This window comes from Papilio xuthus, unplaced genomic scaffold (assembly GCF_000836235.2).
Source record: "Papilio xuthus unplaced genomic scaffold, Pxut_1.1 DF825928.1, whole genome shotgun sequence".
Classification (NCBI taxonomy): Eukaryota; Metazoa; Arthropoda; class Insecta; order Lepidoptera; family Papilionidae; genus Papilio; species Papilio xuthus.
Window position 1 is genome coordinate 2,751,529 of NW_013532721.1, and position 17,261 is coordinate 2,768,789.

General features: G+C 31.4%; 5 protein-coding genes across 7 annotated transcripts; 2 read left to right on the top strand and 3 right to left on the bottom strand.

Moving 5' to 3' along the window:
* Positions 1 to 1,187: 1,187 nt before the first annotated feature.
* Positions 1,188 to 3,595, bottom strand: Rheb (Ras homolog enriched in brain). The gene is made up of 5 exons (XM_013322199.1): positions 3,411 to 3,595; positions 3,263 to 3,334; positions 2,978 to 3,185; positions 2,582 to 2,711; positions 1,188 to 2,500 (listed from the first exon to the last, which is right to left on the bottom strand). Exons 1-5 carry the CDS (start codon positions 3,457 to 3,459, stop codon positions 2,411 to 2,413), a joined length of 549 nt encoding a protein of 182 aa, XP_013177653.1. The 5' UTR covers positions 3,460 to 3,595; the 3' UTR covers positions 1,188 to 2,410.
* A 144-nt stretch (positions 3,596 to 3,739) lies between these two features.
* On the top strand, positions 3,740 to 5,637 carry Vta1 (vesicle trafficking 1). Of its 2 annotated transcripts, none has more exons than XM_013322204.1 (5): positions 3,740 to 3,885; positions 4,100 to 4,216; positions 4,389 to 4,539; positions 4,664 to 4,821; positions 4,931 to 5,637. In XM_013322204.1, exons 2-5 carry the CDS (start codon positions 4,168 to 4,170, stop codon positions 5,419 to 5,421), a joined length of 849 nt encoding a protein of 282 aa, XP_013177658.1. In that variant the 5' UTR covers positions 3,740 to 3,885; positions 4,100 to 4,167; the 3' UTR covers positions 5,422 to 5,637. The 2 variants fall into 2 exon arrangements, with proteins under 2 accessions (XP_013177658.1, XP_013177657.1); XM_013322203.1 differs by having other exon boundaries at positions 3,997 to 4,216; positions 4,931 to 5,636.
* Positions 5,638 to 5,787: 150 nt separating this feature from the next.
* LOC106125546 (transmembrane protein 35) lies at positions 5,788 to 12,375 on the bottom strand. 2 transcript variants are annotated; one of them, XM_013322794.1, is made up of 4 exons: positions 11,791 to 12,375; positions 11,253 to 11,391; positions 9,207 to 9,351; positions 5,788 to 7,455 (listed from the first exon to the last, which is right to left on the bottom strand). In XM_013322794.1, exons 1-4 carry the CDS (start codon positions 11,899 to 11,901, stop codon positions 7,380 to 7,382), a joined length of 471 nt encoding a protein of 156 aa, XP_013178248.1. In that variant the 5' UTR covers positions 11,902 to 12,375; the 3' UTR covers positions 5,788 to 7,379. The 2 variants fall into 2 exon arrangements, with proteins under 2 accessions (XP_013178248.1, XP_013178246.1); XM_013322792.1 differs by lacking the exon at positions 11,791 to 12,375 and adding an exon at positions 11,471 to 11,593.
* A 547-nt stretch (positions 12,376 to 12,922) lies between these two features.
* On the bottom strand, positions 12,923 to 14,021 carry LOC106125215 (NADH-cytochrome b5 reductase-like). The gene has a single exon (XM_013322323.1). It carries the CDS (start codon positions 13,912 to 13,914, stop codon positions 13,027 to 13,029), a length of 888 nt encoding a protein of 295 aa, XP_013177777.1. The 5' UTR covers positions 13,915 to 14,021; the 3' UTR covers positions 12,923 to 13,026.
* An 886-nt stretch (positions 14,022 to 14,907) lies between these two features.
* Hmga (high mobility group protein A) lies at positions 14,908 to 16,599 on the top strand. Its single transcript, XM_013322217.1, has 4 exons — positions 14,908 to 15,015; positions 15,556 to 15,657; positions 15,725 to 15,886; positions 15,960 to 16,599. The coding sequence occupies exons 2-4, from the start codon at positions 15,586 to 15,588 to the stop codon at positions 16,083 to 16,085; spliced, it is 360 nt and encodes a 119-aa protein (XP_013177671.1). The 5' UTR covers positions 14,908 to 15,015; positions 15,556 to 15,585; the 3' UTR covers positions 16,086 to 16,599.
* The last annotated feature ends 662 nt before the right edge of the window (positions 16,600 to 17,261 follow it).

Genomic DNA, 17,261 nt, shown 5'->3' on the forward strand with positions numbered 1-17,261 from the left:
AACAAAAAAAAATAGTTGCTTGGGATTTGAACCGCCGAACTTACGTACCAACGGTGGCGAACGGTAAGGCCACGAGACCAAACTAGCATATATGATGACAAACTTAAATTTGATGTTGGTTTTATCTAACTAATATCTGTCATCCGCGTCGAACACTTTTAGTAAATTTTGAAAAATGGTTTGATGCAAAATGTCAAATGAATGTAACAGAAGTAGTTTATTCCAAATTGTATCACAAGTATATAGAGATAGAGTTCAATTTTGTCAAATGTACCGATATTTTTGCGCACCTTGACTGCTTCGTTACTTATGACGCTGTGGCTGCTACGATATTTATGAGCATCTTGCATGTACTCATATATTTGACGCTGTGCATGTACCGATGTATTTGAGCAGGGTGAATGTATCTATTATTTTGAGGACTTTTGTTGTACCGATATAATTGATTACTTTTGGTATACCTATATATTTGCATGTCTTGTCTGTGACGATCTATATGACGCTGACTGTACAATAAAAGAGTTTGTAAAATCTATGACCAATATAACTACGGTGTATAAATTAAAAAGATTATAGTTTCATATCTAAGGCAATTTAGATGAATACAATCGCAGTTACATTAAAGGCATAGAAATTGAAAAACTTCATACATGTAAGCCTAGTTTATTTTTTAAATTGTATTACATAAATATAAAACTTCTATATATCCATACTTTTCTTTTGTGATAACTCAAAACTCAAACTATATATCTACCCAAAACGAATTTAAACATATTACACCCAAAATACAGCGAGAATTCCCAAGTTTATAGTTTCTTAGCAATAAGTTTTATTTTGATATTCGTCGACAAAAATATTTTAGTCATGCTCAATGTTTTAAGAAAAATGAGATGGTACATTTTATAGGATTTCTTTTTACACTTGACATTTTCATTCTTACTGCACTTCCACTGCGGAAAAAACTAAAATAACTATCGTATTACATTTCTCTTTATGTTAAAATATGAAATTTCATCAGTTTAGGCAGTGCTCACTCGAGGTAAAAAAGCAAGATGTAAATGATTGATTTTAACCAAATCATTTAAAATCTTTCCACATACATATTTAAATAAAATAATCTCATATCTTTGTTAATTGATATAAAGAAATAACAATTATTACTGTTTTACTGATCATACAAAGTCCTAAAAATTACGAATCGAAAGTTATTGCCGTATATGTTAAATATTGGTGATTCATTTTGAAAATATAATTAAGGGAACTAACGTAAGAACACCAAGCATGGCGCGTGTACGCATTAAGCAAATGCTGACTTGGTTGCGGGCAGCCGCGGATTGCGCACTGAAACTATCTACAAGAAATTGGTTGTTCCAAGATTCAAAACGCAAACTCTAAACGTAGCAAATGCCCACGTGATCTATACAAAACAGGCGGTCGCGACCGTTCTACAACCGCTTAATGCGTAGGGGCCTTTAAATTTAAACTATCGTAAATTGAATGCCTAGCTTAGCTATCGAGACTTCTAAATATTTATACATGATACAAAATATTTTATTGCATATTACTAAATTGAATTTGTTCTTTACTAAATGTAAAAATGTAATGACTTAAAAATGCCCTGAAATTTACCATAAGTACTTCAATTTCTTAGTAGTAGCATTTTTCAATGAAATTATTATACACTCTAGCAAGATCACTTTTACATCTCTTCTACAGTCTATTTATATTTTCGGAATATAGAAGAGATATATTTACTATTTTGACAACAAATCTATAATTTTATTGTTACTGTATTGATTCATATACCCTAAAACATTTTAAATTTAAACATGTACATTGCTCAATATATTATGTGCATTAGTGGAATATCCACTGAGGTAAGCCTTTTCAAGGCATACTAAAACTAACACTCTTAAAGCATCTTGCATTTAGCTGCTTATGTGCTGGATAAAATGATGCAGTTTGAAAACATTGCGTAAAAGCAATGCATCATTTTATTCAGCACAATTCACCACAATTGCACATACAGCCTCATGGTACCTTTAAATTAGTAATTATTATGAACACTTAATTTAACACATCTATCAATAATATCCATCAAAGAAACAAACGTCACATGAATATGAAATATAAAAAACAAGAATAAAAGTGAGTAAAGTTGTACAAAAGTATTTCAAAAGAAATTTGCTTGAAAATCAAACAAGTAACATCACCTTACATTCATCTTATATCAAAAATTACATAAATTAACACATCAAACAATAATATTATCGTCATTCATTTGAAGGTACCATAAAGGTTTTTAGAAATATATTTCACTTGCAGCAACCACAATAGCCGTGCACAAACTTAATTATGTTTAAATCACTTTTACTTAAGTAGAAGCACAGTTCGTAAGCATTGCATTTTATTAAGATATAATACACCCATTCTTTTCTTGTATATGACCATCTGATCTTTCGATTTCTGACAACATTGCATGGAACATATCAGTAACAGACTGAAATAGAAAAATTAATTAAAAAAATATATTCATAAACTGACTTATATTATGTTTTTATCTATCGTATATTGATGTTACCTCATTTCGTTTCGCACTTGTTTCAACAAATGCTGCTTTCCATTTTTCAGCAAGCCTTTTACCCTCTTCTGTACTTATCTTTCTTTCTAAATGAAGATCTGTTTTATTTCCAACTAGCACTATAGGTACACTAGAATTTACAGAAAACAATCACTATTAAAACCACTGTATAATTTCAAACATTTTTGTAAATTAGAAAGGTAAGGTTTGTGAAACCTGGTATGTCCCATTTCTTTTGAATTTTGTGTTAAAATTCACTAATGATAATTAATATTAATACTAATAAATTGATATTTTATTTCAATGTTTGTAACCAGATAATACCCAAATAAACCTTTGGCTGCTTGAAACATTGAGTCATGCTTCTTTTTTGAATAAGTTATCATGAATACTCACTGTATTTTTCCAACCATATCAAGTAACTTATCATAAATTATTTGCACTATTTGAAAGCTTTTGCTGGAGGTGATGGAGTACACCAATACATAGCCATGGAAGTCCATACTGTATTGCAAGGGAAAAATACTATATTCATCTTGGCCAGCTGTATCTACCAGTTTCACTTCATATTCTGTTGAATTTAGCCGAATAAACTTTGTAAACGCTGAAATAAAAATTAAAAACAATAGTAAACAGTTTGTTTTTAATCATTGTCGTTTTATTAAGTAAAATATTACGTACTGTTTTCAATTGTAGGGTCATAAGAGTCAACGAACTGTCCCTCCACAAATTGAATAATAAGAGAAGATTTACCTGCAAATAAGTCTTATTAAAAGAACGTCACAAATGATAAATTAGACGCAAATTGATAATAGTAATGTTACTTTACCAACTGATCGGTAACCCATCATAGCTATTTTTCTCTGTTTGGAAGGCATTTTAAATTGGTTTAATTTAATGTAAAAACAACAATTGCAATTATTTCTCACAGGAAGTATTGTAATAATAACACAATATCAACCACATTCACATTAAAAACGTCAAAAATTTGACATGACACTAAACTTTGATATCGTTTGACATTATTTGACTTTGACACCAGTCCCCACGATTTCCAAAGGTTCTGCATTCCTGGCAATACAGGTTTCATAAAACGCCCATGACCCATGACGTTTAAAATAACAAGAAATACTGACAACTGACAGTTTAAGTGGCAAATGACAACGATCACTGACAAATGACAGTGACACAAGTGAAAAATCTCTTTTTTTGTGGATGATTAATTTATTGTTCATCAAACCATATAATAAAATAATAACATATTTCAATTTAATTACAAAACGCTTGTACTGTGAAAATTACAGGTATGTTTTAGAGTTACATTTTGAATATTACTGTTTACATGGTAAATTGTCAATGTAAATAGAGGATAATGAATTTGTACACATAATTACATTAGGAAAATACTTTTTCAGTATTCAACTATACATTAGATACACGTCAGATATTTCAACATGCCTGTGAATATCCCCGATTGCCCGCCTAGCTTAAAATCTATACAACATTACTTAAAAACAGCTTCAGAACATGACGCCAGAGACCCTGTGGTGGCCTACTGGTGTCGTTTACACGCCCTACAAGTTGGCATGAAGTTAACCAACAAGAAAACTCCAGAAGAAACAAAGATGTTGATGGGTAAGAATCATGTTTTAGTGGCAAGATGTGTAGCATTATTTTTAAAAAAACATTATTTAGTTTGCAATATTTAAAGGTATTAGTCCATGGTGTTCAGAGGAATGATACTTCTGAATATTAGTAGTCAAATTAAGTTTATAACCTTTATAAATACAAATAAATCTTTATTAAGGTCTAATGGACTGGTTGGAAGAAGAAAAGACAACTCATAAAGATAATGAAGCTATAAGTAATGAAGTAGCGGCACAGGCTCATCTTGAAAATTATGCACTAAAACTATTTATGTATGCAGACAAACAGGACAGGGAGCAAAGTTATGGAAAGTAAGCATGATCTTGATTAGATTTATGTAAGAATTTTTAATTTATTAAGGCAGAGAATATTATAATGATGTAGTCTTTAGCTACCATTACATTTGTATCTTAAAAATGCAAATTTTTGTCTCAGAAATGTCGTCAAAGCATTTTACACATCTGGAATGATCTATGATGTCTTAACTACATTTGGTGAGCTGACAGATGAGGCTGCACAGAATAGGAAGTATGCCAAGTGGAAGGCCGCATACATTCACAACTGTCTGAAAAATGGGGAAACACCAGTCCCAGGTGAAATATTACAATAGTTACAATTTTTATTATTATATTGTGTTGTATTATGAAATACTTATTACTAATGTTGTTTTTCTGTTAAATAGTCCTTTCTGCATTATTACAGGGCCTCTTACAGAAGATGGAGAAACATCGAATGAAGAGAACACAGGAATCAATACCCAACCAGAACCCATGGGCTTTACCTCAAATCCTGGTTTCCAACCTGATCCTACTGGCTTTGCCCAAAATCCTGGGTTCAATCCTCAAGTGACACCAGCAACACCACCCGTTATACCAACAAGTTTTAGCAGCACCTTACCTGATCCCAATGCGGCTATGAGAGCAGCATCTCAGTTGCCTCCTGTACCTTACACCCCAGATCCCAACCCTGGTGGGTTTGTACCATATGACCCTTCGCAACAGAGTCAGCCATCTCAACCACCTTATGGTGATAATTCTATGATGGTGGCGCAATTGAGTCCCGATCAAATTGCAAAAGCTCAGAAGTACTGCAAGTGGGCAAGCAGTGCTCTTAATTACGACGATATTAAAACTGCTATTAATAATCTGAAGAATGCTCTAGAGTTGTTACAAACTGGACAAGATCCCGCTTAAGTCATAAAAAGGGTTGAAACTGCAAGTGTTTAAGAGAATTTTTTGGTTTGTATGTAAGTTGTGTTGCATATTTGAGTTGCTCTTACTGAACCATGTTATGTAATTTTTTAAAGGGTTAAGTAATAAGTATAACATGAATATAGTAAAAAAATGTAAATCCATATATTATGAATAAGAAATAACTTATGTGAAATTAACATTATAAATTGTACAATTATGCGTTTAGAATTGTGTTACGTTTTATGTTTTGAAAACATAGATGTAAAAATGCTTTAATAAAATAATTTACTGCTCTTAACAATGTTTTATTAAAAAAAGAAAATGTAGCATTACAGGGAACAGGAATATCATAATAATAAAAAAATTAAAAATCATCAATTCACTCCATTTATTCAAATGTTCAATACACACATCTCATGAAAAATTCCAAAATCAATTTTGTGATATTACATAGAGCAACAATGAGCAGATTCACTATGGCTTCAACTATAAAACGTTTAATAACGAGATTCTTGTATAAGAACCTTATTTCATGAAAAAAAGTTACAGCAAATATCATTAACTATTTCAATTCCTGAGAAAAGTCCATGTTGGCAGTATTATACGTTAATACAAAGTAAATTGTGCGAAAAGTAAAAATTAAGCGTAAGTAAAAATTTATGGTCTGGATTAATTCTTAAAAAATACACAGCATTGTATCTAGATAAAAAAAACTGTAAAGTAAATAACAACAAAGGGGAAGTCCTAAACGCAAATACGCCTATCTTATGTCTACATTATTCAATTTCAAATCGCTACAATTTTATTTAATGCTTATAATTAAAACTTTCAATAGTGGAAGGAAGGTTAACGAAAAAGATGCAAATATAATAAGTATTAAAGCACATTTAATTATTCTATTGGAAAGTCTTAAAGATAAACTGTATTCAATGGGCGTCGCAGAGGGGCGGCAAACGGGGACAAAGTCACTCCCTACAGAATCTAAAAATGTAAAGTAGATATATATATATATATTGAACAATATAACACATGTAAAAATCTATTTCGTTAGCTCTAGTAGCATCCTGGGCTACGGCGTTGTTTCTTAGTCGCTCCCTTTTTTTACCATGCCTTTGAAGGGGTTAACAGGACTATGACATTGTAATTATTAGACCTGAGGGGACCCTTTCTGCCCAGCGACCTGGCCAATCGCTCTACCGCGCCCTAATCTACCGCCGGCACTGGCTTAGATCATCGGCTGGCGACGCCCCACATGTATTGTTTATTTCGATATTTAATAGTAGCTACCAAGAAGTATTAAGTTTTATAAGGATATTACTATCAGTACACACGATTAAGATTACTTAATTACATATTACATGTTTTGTTAATTGAGCATTTTTATTGTGAATCGAGTTACATTTATTGTAATTTAATGTGCAAATGTTGATCATCTACATTTTCTAATATATGCCACACGATCACGCATACACACCACATACAGACAAACATACGAATAGGTACCGCTTACCGCCTAAATATCACTTTAAAACTACAATATGTACGAATGGGTGTAAAATACGTACAGAAATGTTGATGGTATATGTCTTTTCAAATATCTTGGCGGCTCAAGGTCATCCGCGTCTACGCCTTGCGCAGTGCCCCTCTACGTCCCACTATGTTGCGTTGTGCGCAGCGACTCGTACGATGTTCAGAACCGCCAAGGTATATGACAACCGTTAACACAATTTATATTTATGTGTCCGTTTGCACATAACTGCGGAATACTAAGAAGCGGTGCAAATAAAATCACAAACTATTGTGAGATGACTAGTAAAATCACAGTAAGTATATTTATAACAAAAACAACAAAACTAACGATAAATATTCTGTGCTCCAATGACTAGATCGCAATGCTAAAACAATAAAAATTTCACTTGATGTAAGTCTAATATCATGCATATATTTTCGCAAGGATCTCAGTCGCGCTTCAGACCGTTGCCGTTTTGTGCAGTTGCGGCTTTCTCTAGAGCTTCGCGTCGACTGGTCTGATACCTGAAATACACATTTTACATTAAAATATAACCAAATAATATATTACTACTGATATCTACTTTATTATTATTATTATTTTTTTATTTTACTTTATTATTTTTTATTGTATTGCCTCTTAAAGTGTGGTCATTTTAGCTCTTATAACTTTCCCCAATAATAAAGCTTTCAAATGCAAACAGAATATTTTAAGTCCGATCGCTAGTTTCGAGATTAGCGCGTTCAAACAAACTTTGCTGCGAACTTTTATTACTGCACAGATAAACGACTTTACACAAAACAAGTGATTAGTTACTAAATACCGAATAATTACTATATTGATAAATCTCAAAGAAGTATGATCTTTTTTAATATTTCCTAGTTGTATCGATAGGAAAATGAGACTGTGAAATGAATTGACTGCATTGTTTACTTAGTAATAACGCCATAAATAAAGGCCTGAAGAAATCGAACTGCAAACAGCGCAGCAAAAGATCAAATAAACAGCGCGTAATACAGTTAATAAATGTGAATATAGCTAGTGCGGAGCAATCAACCAAAATACGAATTCGCACGACAACGGGCTTGATTTCTGGCGACCGGCCAGCGGTAGCGACGCTCCGACGCACAGACTCGCCCGTGGGATACATCTAGTTTCGTAACTCGTGTTTACATGTCGTAAAAATTGGTCAAGGTGCAAATAAACTGGTCACGAAGACACTACCCTGATTATAGATAAATCAACATAAAGAAAAAGAATGGCGGATTCGAAACCACGTTATCGGTTTTTGTATTGCTTTAGATTGTTGGCGCTTCTTAAACAGTCACAGACAATACAATATTATACTAGTAGTAATAGTCATATTCCAAAATATGTTTGGAATATATGATGAATTTAAAATGGCTTGTTTCCATTATATTTATTGTAGCATCAGTCATGCAATAATTACGGTGAAGTTTGCGTTGAACATATTATAGTCTCCGGTTTTTTTTTTAAATATAAGTAACGAAAGGCTGACAAAATGTTTTTACATAAGCGAATCGACACTGAAAACAGTTATGAAGAACAAAACATAAAAATTGATTTGAGCAATTGACGTCAATCTGCCCAACGCGGGGGAGTGCGAACAGCAGCTGTTTATAAAACATCAAATGCAGCTTATATGAATCTATTTTTGTTCGTTTCTTATGATTTATAATTAAAGTTTCTAAACTATGTAGTCATATAAAAATTTATGTCTGTGCCGATGCAATCTTTTGCCATACGAACTTACATTACGAGACTTTTTTTGTTCGAGAATTACAATATTTTAATTAAACGCACTAACCTAGAAACTACGAAATGAATTTTGATAATTTTAATAGAAACCACAACTTTTTGTTAGGCGTAAATAACAAATGCTAAGTCTGATACTAAGCAAAAATAATTGCTATTTTTTTTTAATTCTGTACACATATCTTCTTCAGTTTTAACGAAATGTCTTCGTCCTGTAATTTATTATTTTACCGCGTAGGAATTTCGCTATGCGCCAATAAAGTATTTACGTGCCAAAAAGACCGCGAGCGATAAGCTTTCAATCTATCAACCCCGATTTCCAATAAAATCTTCAGCAGACATTTTATAGTCTTTAAGATGAGTGTAAAAGAAATTACCAATAGTATTGTTTCTGGCTTTAATAACTTCTTTACATTGAAACTCATTATTGATGTAAAGTAGAATTTGCAATTTACAATGTTTTCTGTTAAAATAACATGCACAAAAATAATTTACTGACCAAACGACAAGCCGACCACTAAGCATGAAGAAGAAGACGAGTGCTGGTGCGCAGCGGTCGAAGGGATCCCCCACCATCACGTGTGAATATGCGGCCAGCATCATCAGCAGCACCAGTCCAATGTTTGCAGCATTTTTTATTTTATCTGTAATCGATTCCCGCGAAATTAGAATACTGGCACATTCAGAGTAGTTTTATGGTTCATTTAACAACACTTTAACAATTAAGGAAAAAGTGAACCAATTATTCTGTTTTTTTAGTATAAGGTGGCAAACAAGTAAGTCAGGAGGATTAAATATAATTTTAAAAGAACTTTTACAGAGTCAAAGTAAAACAAATATGTATATTATATTATTTTAGTTTATTCATAAGCACACAAATGAATTTTTGCTAGAAAAACTAACGTGTCGAATAAATCAACGTACAAATATTTTAGATTAACTGATTTTGATACACGTTTGAAGGTAAAACAAACCGCAAATGTTTACATTACTTTGATTGATCCAAAAAATAAATAAATATCGGTACAATATAAGCAATAGCTAGCGGATGCACCACCCACGTGTTACGTCGCTCAATCTTTACTGTACTAAATAATTTGCATCATTATTTTTAATCACAAAATGTTCGTGGCTTTTGTGATATTATTCTACACTTATATGTATTATATGTCCGGTAAAACTTATTATTTAATTTTGTTTCGGCATAGACCATATATGCATTGAATTTTAAAATAATTTTAAAAAGTAAAAATTCACAAAATGTGTTGCAGTTATATCAAATTTTAAGGATGCAGCAGTTCAGATCTATGAATGTACCGTAAAAAAAAACTATTAAATATTACTTCGAAATGAGATATCAGTTGTATAGATGCTAGCGTAGACATTTTGGGCGATGTGTTAACTGGAGAGCTTCTTATAACAAAAGCTCCGCACAAACAATAATACTGGCCGGGCATTGTAAACTTTTCCAGACATTTTAACGACCACTTCAATGGTTTACAGCAAAACGTAACCATCAACCTTAGACGTTAATAAACTAATGTTGGTCTATAAAAATGTCCGACTAAAGCGAATTGTTATACGTAATTTGCTGGGAAAAAAATTAAAGAGCACAACGCCTGTGAGACAAAATTACTTTGAATATAGTTTTATATGTTTTTTTACTTATTTCTTGCTTATAAGTCTATAGGAAAGGTTAGACTTCATACTGTAATAAACTTACCCATAATAAACAAGCCTTTTCCATATGTTACCTATCATTTGCGCATTTTAGATTTAGTAGGAACAAATTTCTGCAATGCGAAATTAAGCAAAATGTAGAGTCATTTTGCTTAATTTCGTTTTTTTTTATTGCAGAATCTAAGTTTGTAACTGTGTCTTTATTAAACTTACATCTCGGAGCATAATTACAATTTTATAGACACCTGTTGTAATTTTTTTTAAATACGCGTAAACATTTTTCTGATATTTTTTTTTGTTTCTCTATGCAATATTTCATTTGTCCTACTTTAACATTCAGTCGAAAATATTAAACGATCTAGTTTGAACGTAAATATCTTACATGGAATCAGTAGACAAGAGCAGGTGGCATCCAAATTCGACTTTGGAAATTATTAATTGCAATTATTGAGCAATGGCATGTGTGGAACATTGTCATACGTACACACAGGTGGCATGTGTTTTTAAAAGCATGGGCTAAATGCTTTTACATATGATGTATCACATAGATATATGTACATATCCTATTTATATGCTTATATAACCTAAAAGTATCAATATAAGATAGAACGAAAATGCTTTTATTGATGGTAAACCGAACGACACGGAAGTATATTTTGATTTGATTGATTATTTTGTATGTTTGTTAATTGTGGCTCTCTATAACCTGTAATTGTCATGTGTAGAGTGGTATACTTATTAATCACATGCACAGTTGCAAGTTGTATAATGAAAAGATATAGTCAGTCGAGATTCTACGGCCACATTTCTATCTCTTACTCTTTCAGAAAAAAAAACAGAGTGTTGTGTAGCAACATGTACTTACGACTAGGTATGAGGGCTAAACACAAGCCGAAGAGTATTTCAAGTCCGCCGACCGTTCTTCTGTACCATTTTGAAGGTAGCTTGAAGTCTAACATCTCACTTAATGGAAAAACTTTAGCGTATCTCACATATTCTTTTCTCTGAAACAATATTGATTTTTTTTATAAAATAAAGGAACAAATGAGCAATAGGCTGTATAATGTAAAAGCTTACAAATACCTCTATGCAAAGATACAGATTACGGATTTTTTTTTCATTTATTTCGTAATTATATTTATCTATCTTTTCATCATTAATATTGATAGTTAAAGATATATTTACTTTCATAATAAAGTATATTGTATATTGTGTGTTTATCGTATTAAAAATTGATATCGTTTCACGAATGATATCGTCATTGTGAGACATCTCCACGTTGGCATTAGGCGGCAAGCCAAATACTAAAATAACTGAGCACATCGCTCCGCAACAAAATTCTTAATGCACTCGTCGACCTTTTATTTTTTTAATAGAAAAACAATATATAAATATGCACTTACCAAATCTTTATGTAATTCTTTTGAAATGACGGGGGTCAGCTTTGTCGTACCAACGAAAATAAAAAAAACTCCTAACAGAATTGACAAACTTTTTAATACTATCGAGCCCATTTTAAATTAATCTTTTTAAATATATACTAACACAATTTCACACCTGCATTTGTATAAAAATATTTTCACAGTAGTACCACACATGTGAAAACACATCAAGCTTTAGGAATGCTATTCTAGTGTTTCGTTTTATTATATTTATATGCACTCAGTCATATTTATCGAAATAATAATTAAGTTTCGATGAAATTACCAGAAAGCCGTGGGGAAACGGGTAACGCGATTCGCGCCGGCGCGAAAAAATCCATACTCTATATTTTTAATATCAGACACGTCACTCAGTTTTCGTTGGTTTGACGTCTTGAAATTTGGCCACTACTATCAAACGTATTCGAAGCAAGTTTAAAAAAAAATTAATGGTGCAATTACTCCACCATTATAACACCTATCCAGTTCAGAATTTGGTTGTCGCTCTCTAAATTACATTAACAAGATGGCTACAAACTGGTAGCATGGTGTGCATTAGCGCATTATCTTTGGAATGGAATTAATGTGATGAGCTTTATTACAAAATACTGCAATAACGTTCATATTCAAAGTAGTCTTTCATTTATTAAATTTTTTCTATATCAATAAAATTTTATAATTATTAGTCCTCCATTTCACAGTATATTTCTATATTTTTTAAAGATATCTCTCATCGTTCTAAAAATCAGTCTCAAAACCTTTTTTATTATTTTCTCATGGACAAGGGTATCGCCAACCAATGATCAAGGGGGAGGGAGGATAATCTTTGTTGCCGTTTAAAAGGAAATGCTTATCAACATGTGGACCATTTTCTAAATCAATTTTCTCTAGTTGCGCCTGCAATCACTTATCCCCTTGGCCACACCTATACTCTTGCATGGAAACAAGCGGGGCAGTTGTTAGCAGTACAATTTAACTTTCAAGAGGCATGAGTTCACATTTTAAATCTAAAAGCCATCATATTAGTAAAACCATTTAATTTCTTTTTACAAACAACTTTTGTTTAACTACATATTTAAAACTATTTTACTTAAAACATGAACTTTGTCTATAATATATTGAGCAATGAATATATCATTATATTAAAATTAATTTTTTATTGAAATTAAGAACAATTTTTTTTTTAGAATTACTAACATTTCAAATCATACAATCTTCTCAGAATAAAAAAATGTTATCTAATAATAATCCCTCACTTTTGAAAAATCCTTTGTATTCCTCCATAAAATCAGAACAACCACATAACAATACTTGATCATTGCATGTAAAAGGCTTTAAAGTTACCAAATCCTCACATTTTAATTTAAAATTATTTATTGGTTCTTGATATTTAGTATTTTTGTGGTCAGAAGGAGAACTAAGAAAAACTTTATATGTAAAGTTCCAAAAAGATTTAAAATTATACAACTCATTCCTAAACAATATCACATCTATAGAAGAACAACAATAAACAAGGAACATCCTAGTCATATCTTCTTCATCGCTCAAGATACTGTCTATTATCGAAATAAATGGTGCTATTCCTGTACCCTGAGCTAACATAATAAGTCTTTTATATTTATTAGTGATTTTTTCATATGAACCGTATGGCCCACGCCATAATGTTTCATCTCCCTTTTGTAAGTTGTAAAGATATTTTGAAACTAACCCAGAATTATATAGTTTTACAATAATAGAAAAATCAAAACTATCTTTACTCTCTTTTAATTTTATGGGTGTGTAAGCACGAGTACATACTGTATTATCAGAGAAATATTTAACTAAAAAATGATCACCAGGATTCCACTGTACTAGATGTTTATCTTTTTCCTGCCTTAACTTTTTAAATGTTATTAATTTATGTGAATCACATATTAAATAAATATTATGAACAAAAAATTTTGTATATTCTAATTGCAGTATCCCATTTTCAGTTGTTACAGGTAATTCATTATGTGTTAAAAAGATTTCATATTTTCGTAATTGTTTTTCATAAACATCAAATATACAAGGATTGCAACCGCTATTACAACAATCTTCTTTGCTTGGTTCCACGGGCTGCTTCATTGCAAATTCTTTCTCTTTGATTAAATTACAGTGAACATAAATTAACTAAAATCTGCTGAAATCTAATATTAAATAAAAATCAACAAAATTTTTATTTAACAGATGACAGATTTTCTGAAAATGACAGTGACAACTGACAGTAGATAAAAAATGTTATTTATTTATAGGTTTTATTTCACAATTATAAATTAAAAATTCGTATTGGCGTCATTTGAATCTTTATGATACTTAGTGAGTGCTTACATGTCCCCAAGAAGAACCTTAGATCCTACTCTAAGACCCAAAAGAGGCTTAGAGGTGATTAGACCTTAGTCAACGACCATGGCCTACTGCGGATTAGTGACTACACACATATCTTTGAATTATATGCGATTATAAAGCATTTGCTTTATTATTTACCCGCATCGTCTCACCGCAGAATAAAGCTCTGTGTGGCTCCCTTAACTTTTCTCCAGTATGTCCTATTTGTACCCTATCCAATGATTTTGGCCTTTGCCTGGTAGATATACTTAAGTAATTTGGGGATTTAGATTAAGCTCGAGAAGTGATGATATTAAATCAAAGAATGTCTAACTTTAAAATAATAACATAGGCTTTATGTTCAACTTAAGTTTTTAAAGTTTTACGGTTTTAAACTTTTTAAGTGTTAAATGGCCAATGAAAAACCTATTATTCTAAGAATTCCCTGCTCGTAGTTAGATGGTGTGCAATGTTTATGTTGAACACTAATAATTTTAAGGATCTGAAATATATTCTATTACCACTATATTTTACTAACATAAAATTACTAAGATATTGAAAGCCACGTAAAAATGTTGACGAACATAGTATAATTGTGGTACTATTTTATAAGTGGCTTCCAATAAAAGAAATAGTAATTACATTTGTAAATAACTATACTTTGCTTTCTTCCTAGAAATTCAATAACTACAACAATTTTTATTTATATGTTCACCTGAAACAACATTTTAAACCGAAGACAATAGCGCCCTCTAAACTGACGCTTGCTAAACGCCGGTTAACGCTCGTTCAGCAATCATCATAGCCCGCCATAATATTCTTGTAAAGCAATTGGAATTTGGCTTGCCTGTAAACAATTCTGTAAGTACAGTGATCTGATATATTTTTTCCTTTTTTATAGCATATTTCATTTGCTTTTTTATATATCATTAAATTTTTACGCACTTACGTTAGCGTATTTATGTAGAAAAATGTTAATAATTACCTAATGGCAGACTCCATTATATTGGCTTTGTACTTGTCGATACACTTGTAGATCTATGTTAGTTTAAATTGAAATAAGGTGCTTTTTGTGCTAATTATACTATTTTCTCTTTAAAAAAATATACTATTACGCTCCTTTCAGAGGTTTGATAATTTCGTCTATAAAAAGTACTAGATTATTTATTCCAAGCCAAGCGTCCTGGTTTGGGATATTGACTTAGCTTCGTTTGTTTTCTTTGTTTATCTTAAATACTAGTTATTTCTCTTATATTTCTGGTAAGATCAGTTTGTTTATCATATTCAAATTTTTAAAATATATGCAAAAGCTATAATTAAAGCTTTATTTTTGTGATTGTATACCCGACAATAAAGTCCGAATGCCGTGGAATGTGTTATAATATGTTTAAAAAATTTCAGGCCTTTTAATTTATAAATCCGTGAGCCATAATGTCGGATGATGGGTCAACGGTTGTTGAAAAGAAAGGGCGCGGCAGACCAAAAGCCAATGGAACTCAAGCTGTAAGTGTAATAAAATAAAACTCATTAGAAATGATTTCAATGAATTAATAAAACTTGTAATTTTTAGGAATCCAAAGGTGATACTAAAAAGAGAGGACGACCCGCAGCACCACCAGCCAAGACGAAGGAATCAAAAAATTCATCTGATGATGAGCAGGCACCTGCCGTAAAGAGAGGAAGAGGGAGACCTAAAGGATCTAAAAAGAGTGCCCCGGCTTCTAAGGCGAAAGTAAGATATATCAGAGATGTCTTTTAAACATTAAATACCAAGTTACAATTATTAATATTCTCCAACATTTTAGGGTGGTTCGGGAGAGGGACGAGGTAGAGGCAGGCCACGTAAGGAAGCACCTCCACCCAAAAAAGATGCAGCTTCCACTGAGGAGGAACAAGACGAAGATGAAGAAGATGAGGGATCTGACCAATAAATGCGTCTTGTCTGATAACTATCGATCTTAGCGTAATTTGTTCGTCATGATAACTTAACATGACTGCTACCACAAAAACAATTTATTAAAAATATTTACATTAACGCATACAGTTGTAGAGCGTCTGATAGCAGCATTGGGGGTTATCTTGACTTTACAAAAGTCTCAATTGAGATTGTGCTCCCAAAATTTAATCAAGTGGAACTATTAAATATTTTGAAATGTAAGATAATTAGCTGCTATAAGAAGGAATCCTTTTTTGTGATTTAATGCATTTACTTTTGTATCAGACAAATAAGTCTCACATAATTAAATTTTGGGTTGACTTAGCTCTCCCTAGAAACGTACAAGTTTAAGATATAATTTTTAAGATCATTTTGTAGATTCTATTCTAATAGGTATTTTGTAATCTCTTGATTTATATTATAAGAAATTTAATAATACAGTTTTATGGACTTGTCCACGTGACATGAACATCAAGTATTATTTTCTATAATAAATATTTTCATTTCCATTTAGTTATTTTTTTCCCCTTTTATATCACAAAGGACTTGAAAGTATATTTCTGTCGGACTTGTGCCATTTGTATAACTTGTATTTGGGGCAGACTGAACACATTTTTTGTATTACAATTATTATTGTGTGTATGTGTGTGAATGTTACATTTTAGCATTAAATATATAATAAATCTATATCAAAATAAATTTATTTACTTCGTAATACCTTTTCCTTTGCGTGGCCATATATTTAAAAATGTCTGAAAAAAAAACATACTAGGTGATATAATGTTCAAAATAGAAACTCTTGCCACTAACTTCATCATAGTTTTTGCTTAGATTTGTTAAGTTTTTAATTGATTTAAACAACGGACAATAGTTTTCAGATCGAATTTCGAAATTAATTTTTACAAATTATAAATGTAATGCTAATTTGTTACAATAAAAACAAATGAATGAAAGTAACATTTGCCCAGTCAACTTGGACGAATTCAAGCAAAAAATTTAAAAGTAAAATACTAAATACAATAACAGGAATATTAAATAAAATAATCTTTAAATATAGTGTCAAGGACGGGTTTTGTTGGAAACAGGAATAGACGGAGGGTATTAAAATAAAGCTTTTAAGATTTCTTAATCTTATTTTTTTTAATAATACAGTATAATTTTAATATAATTT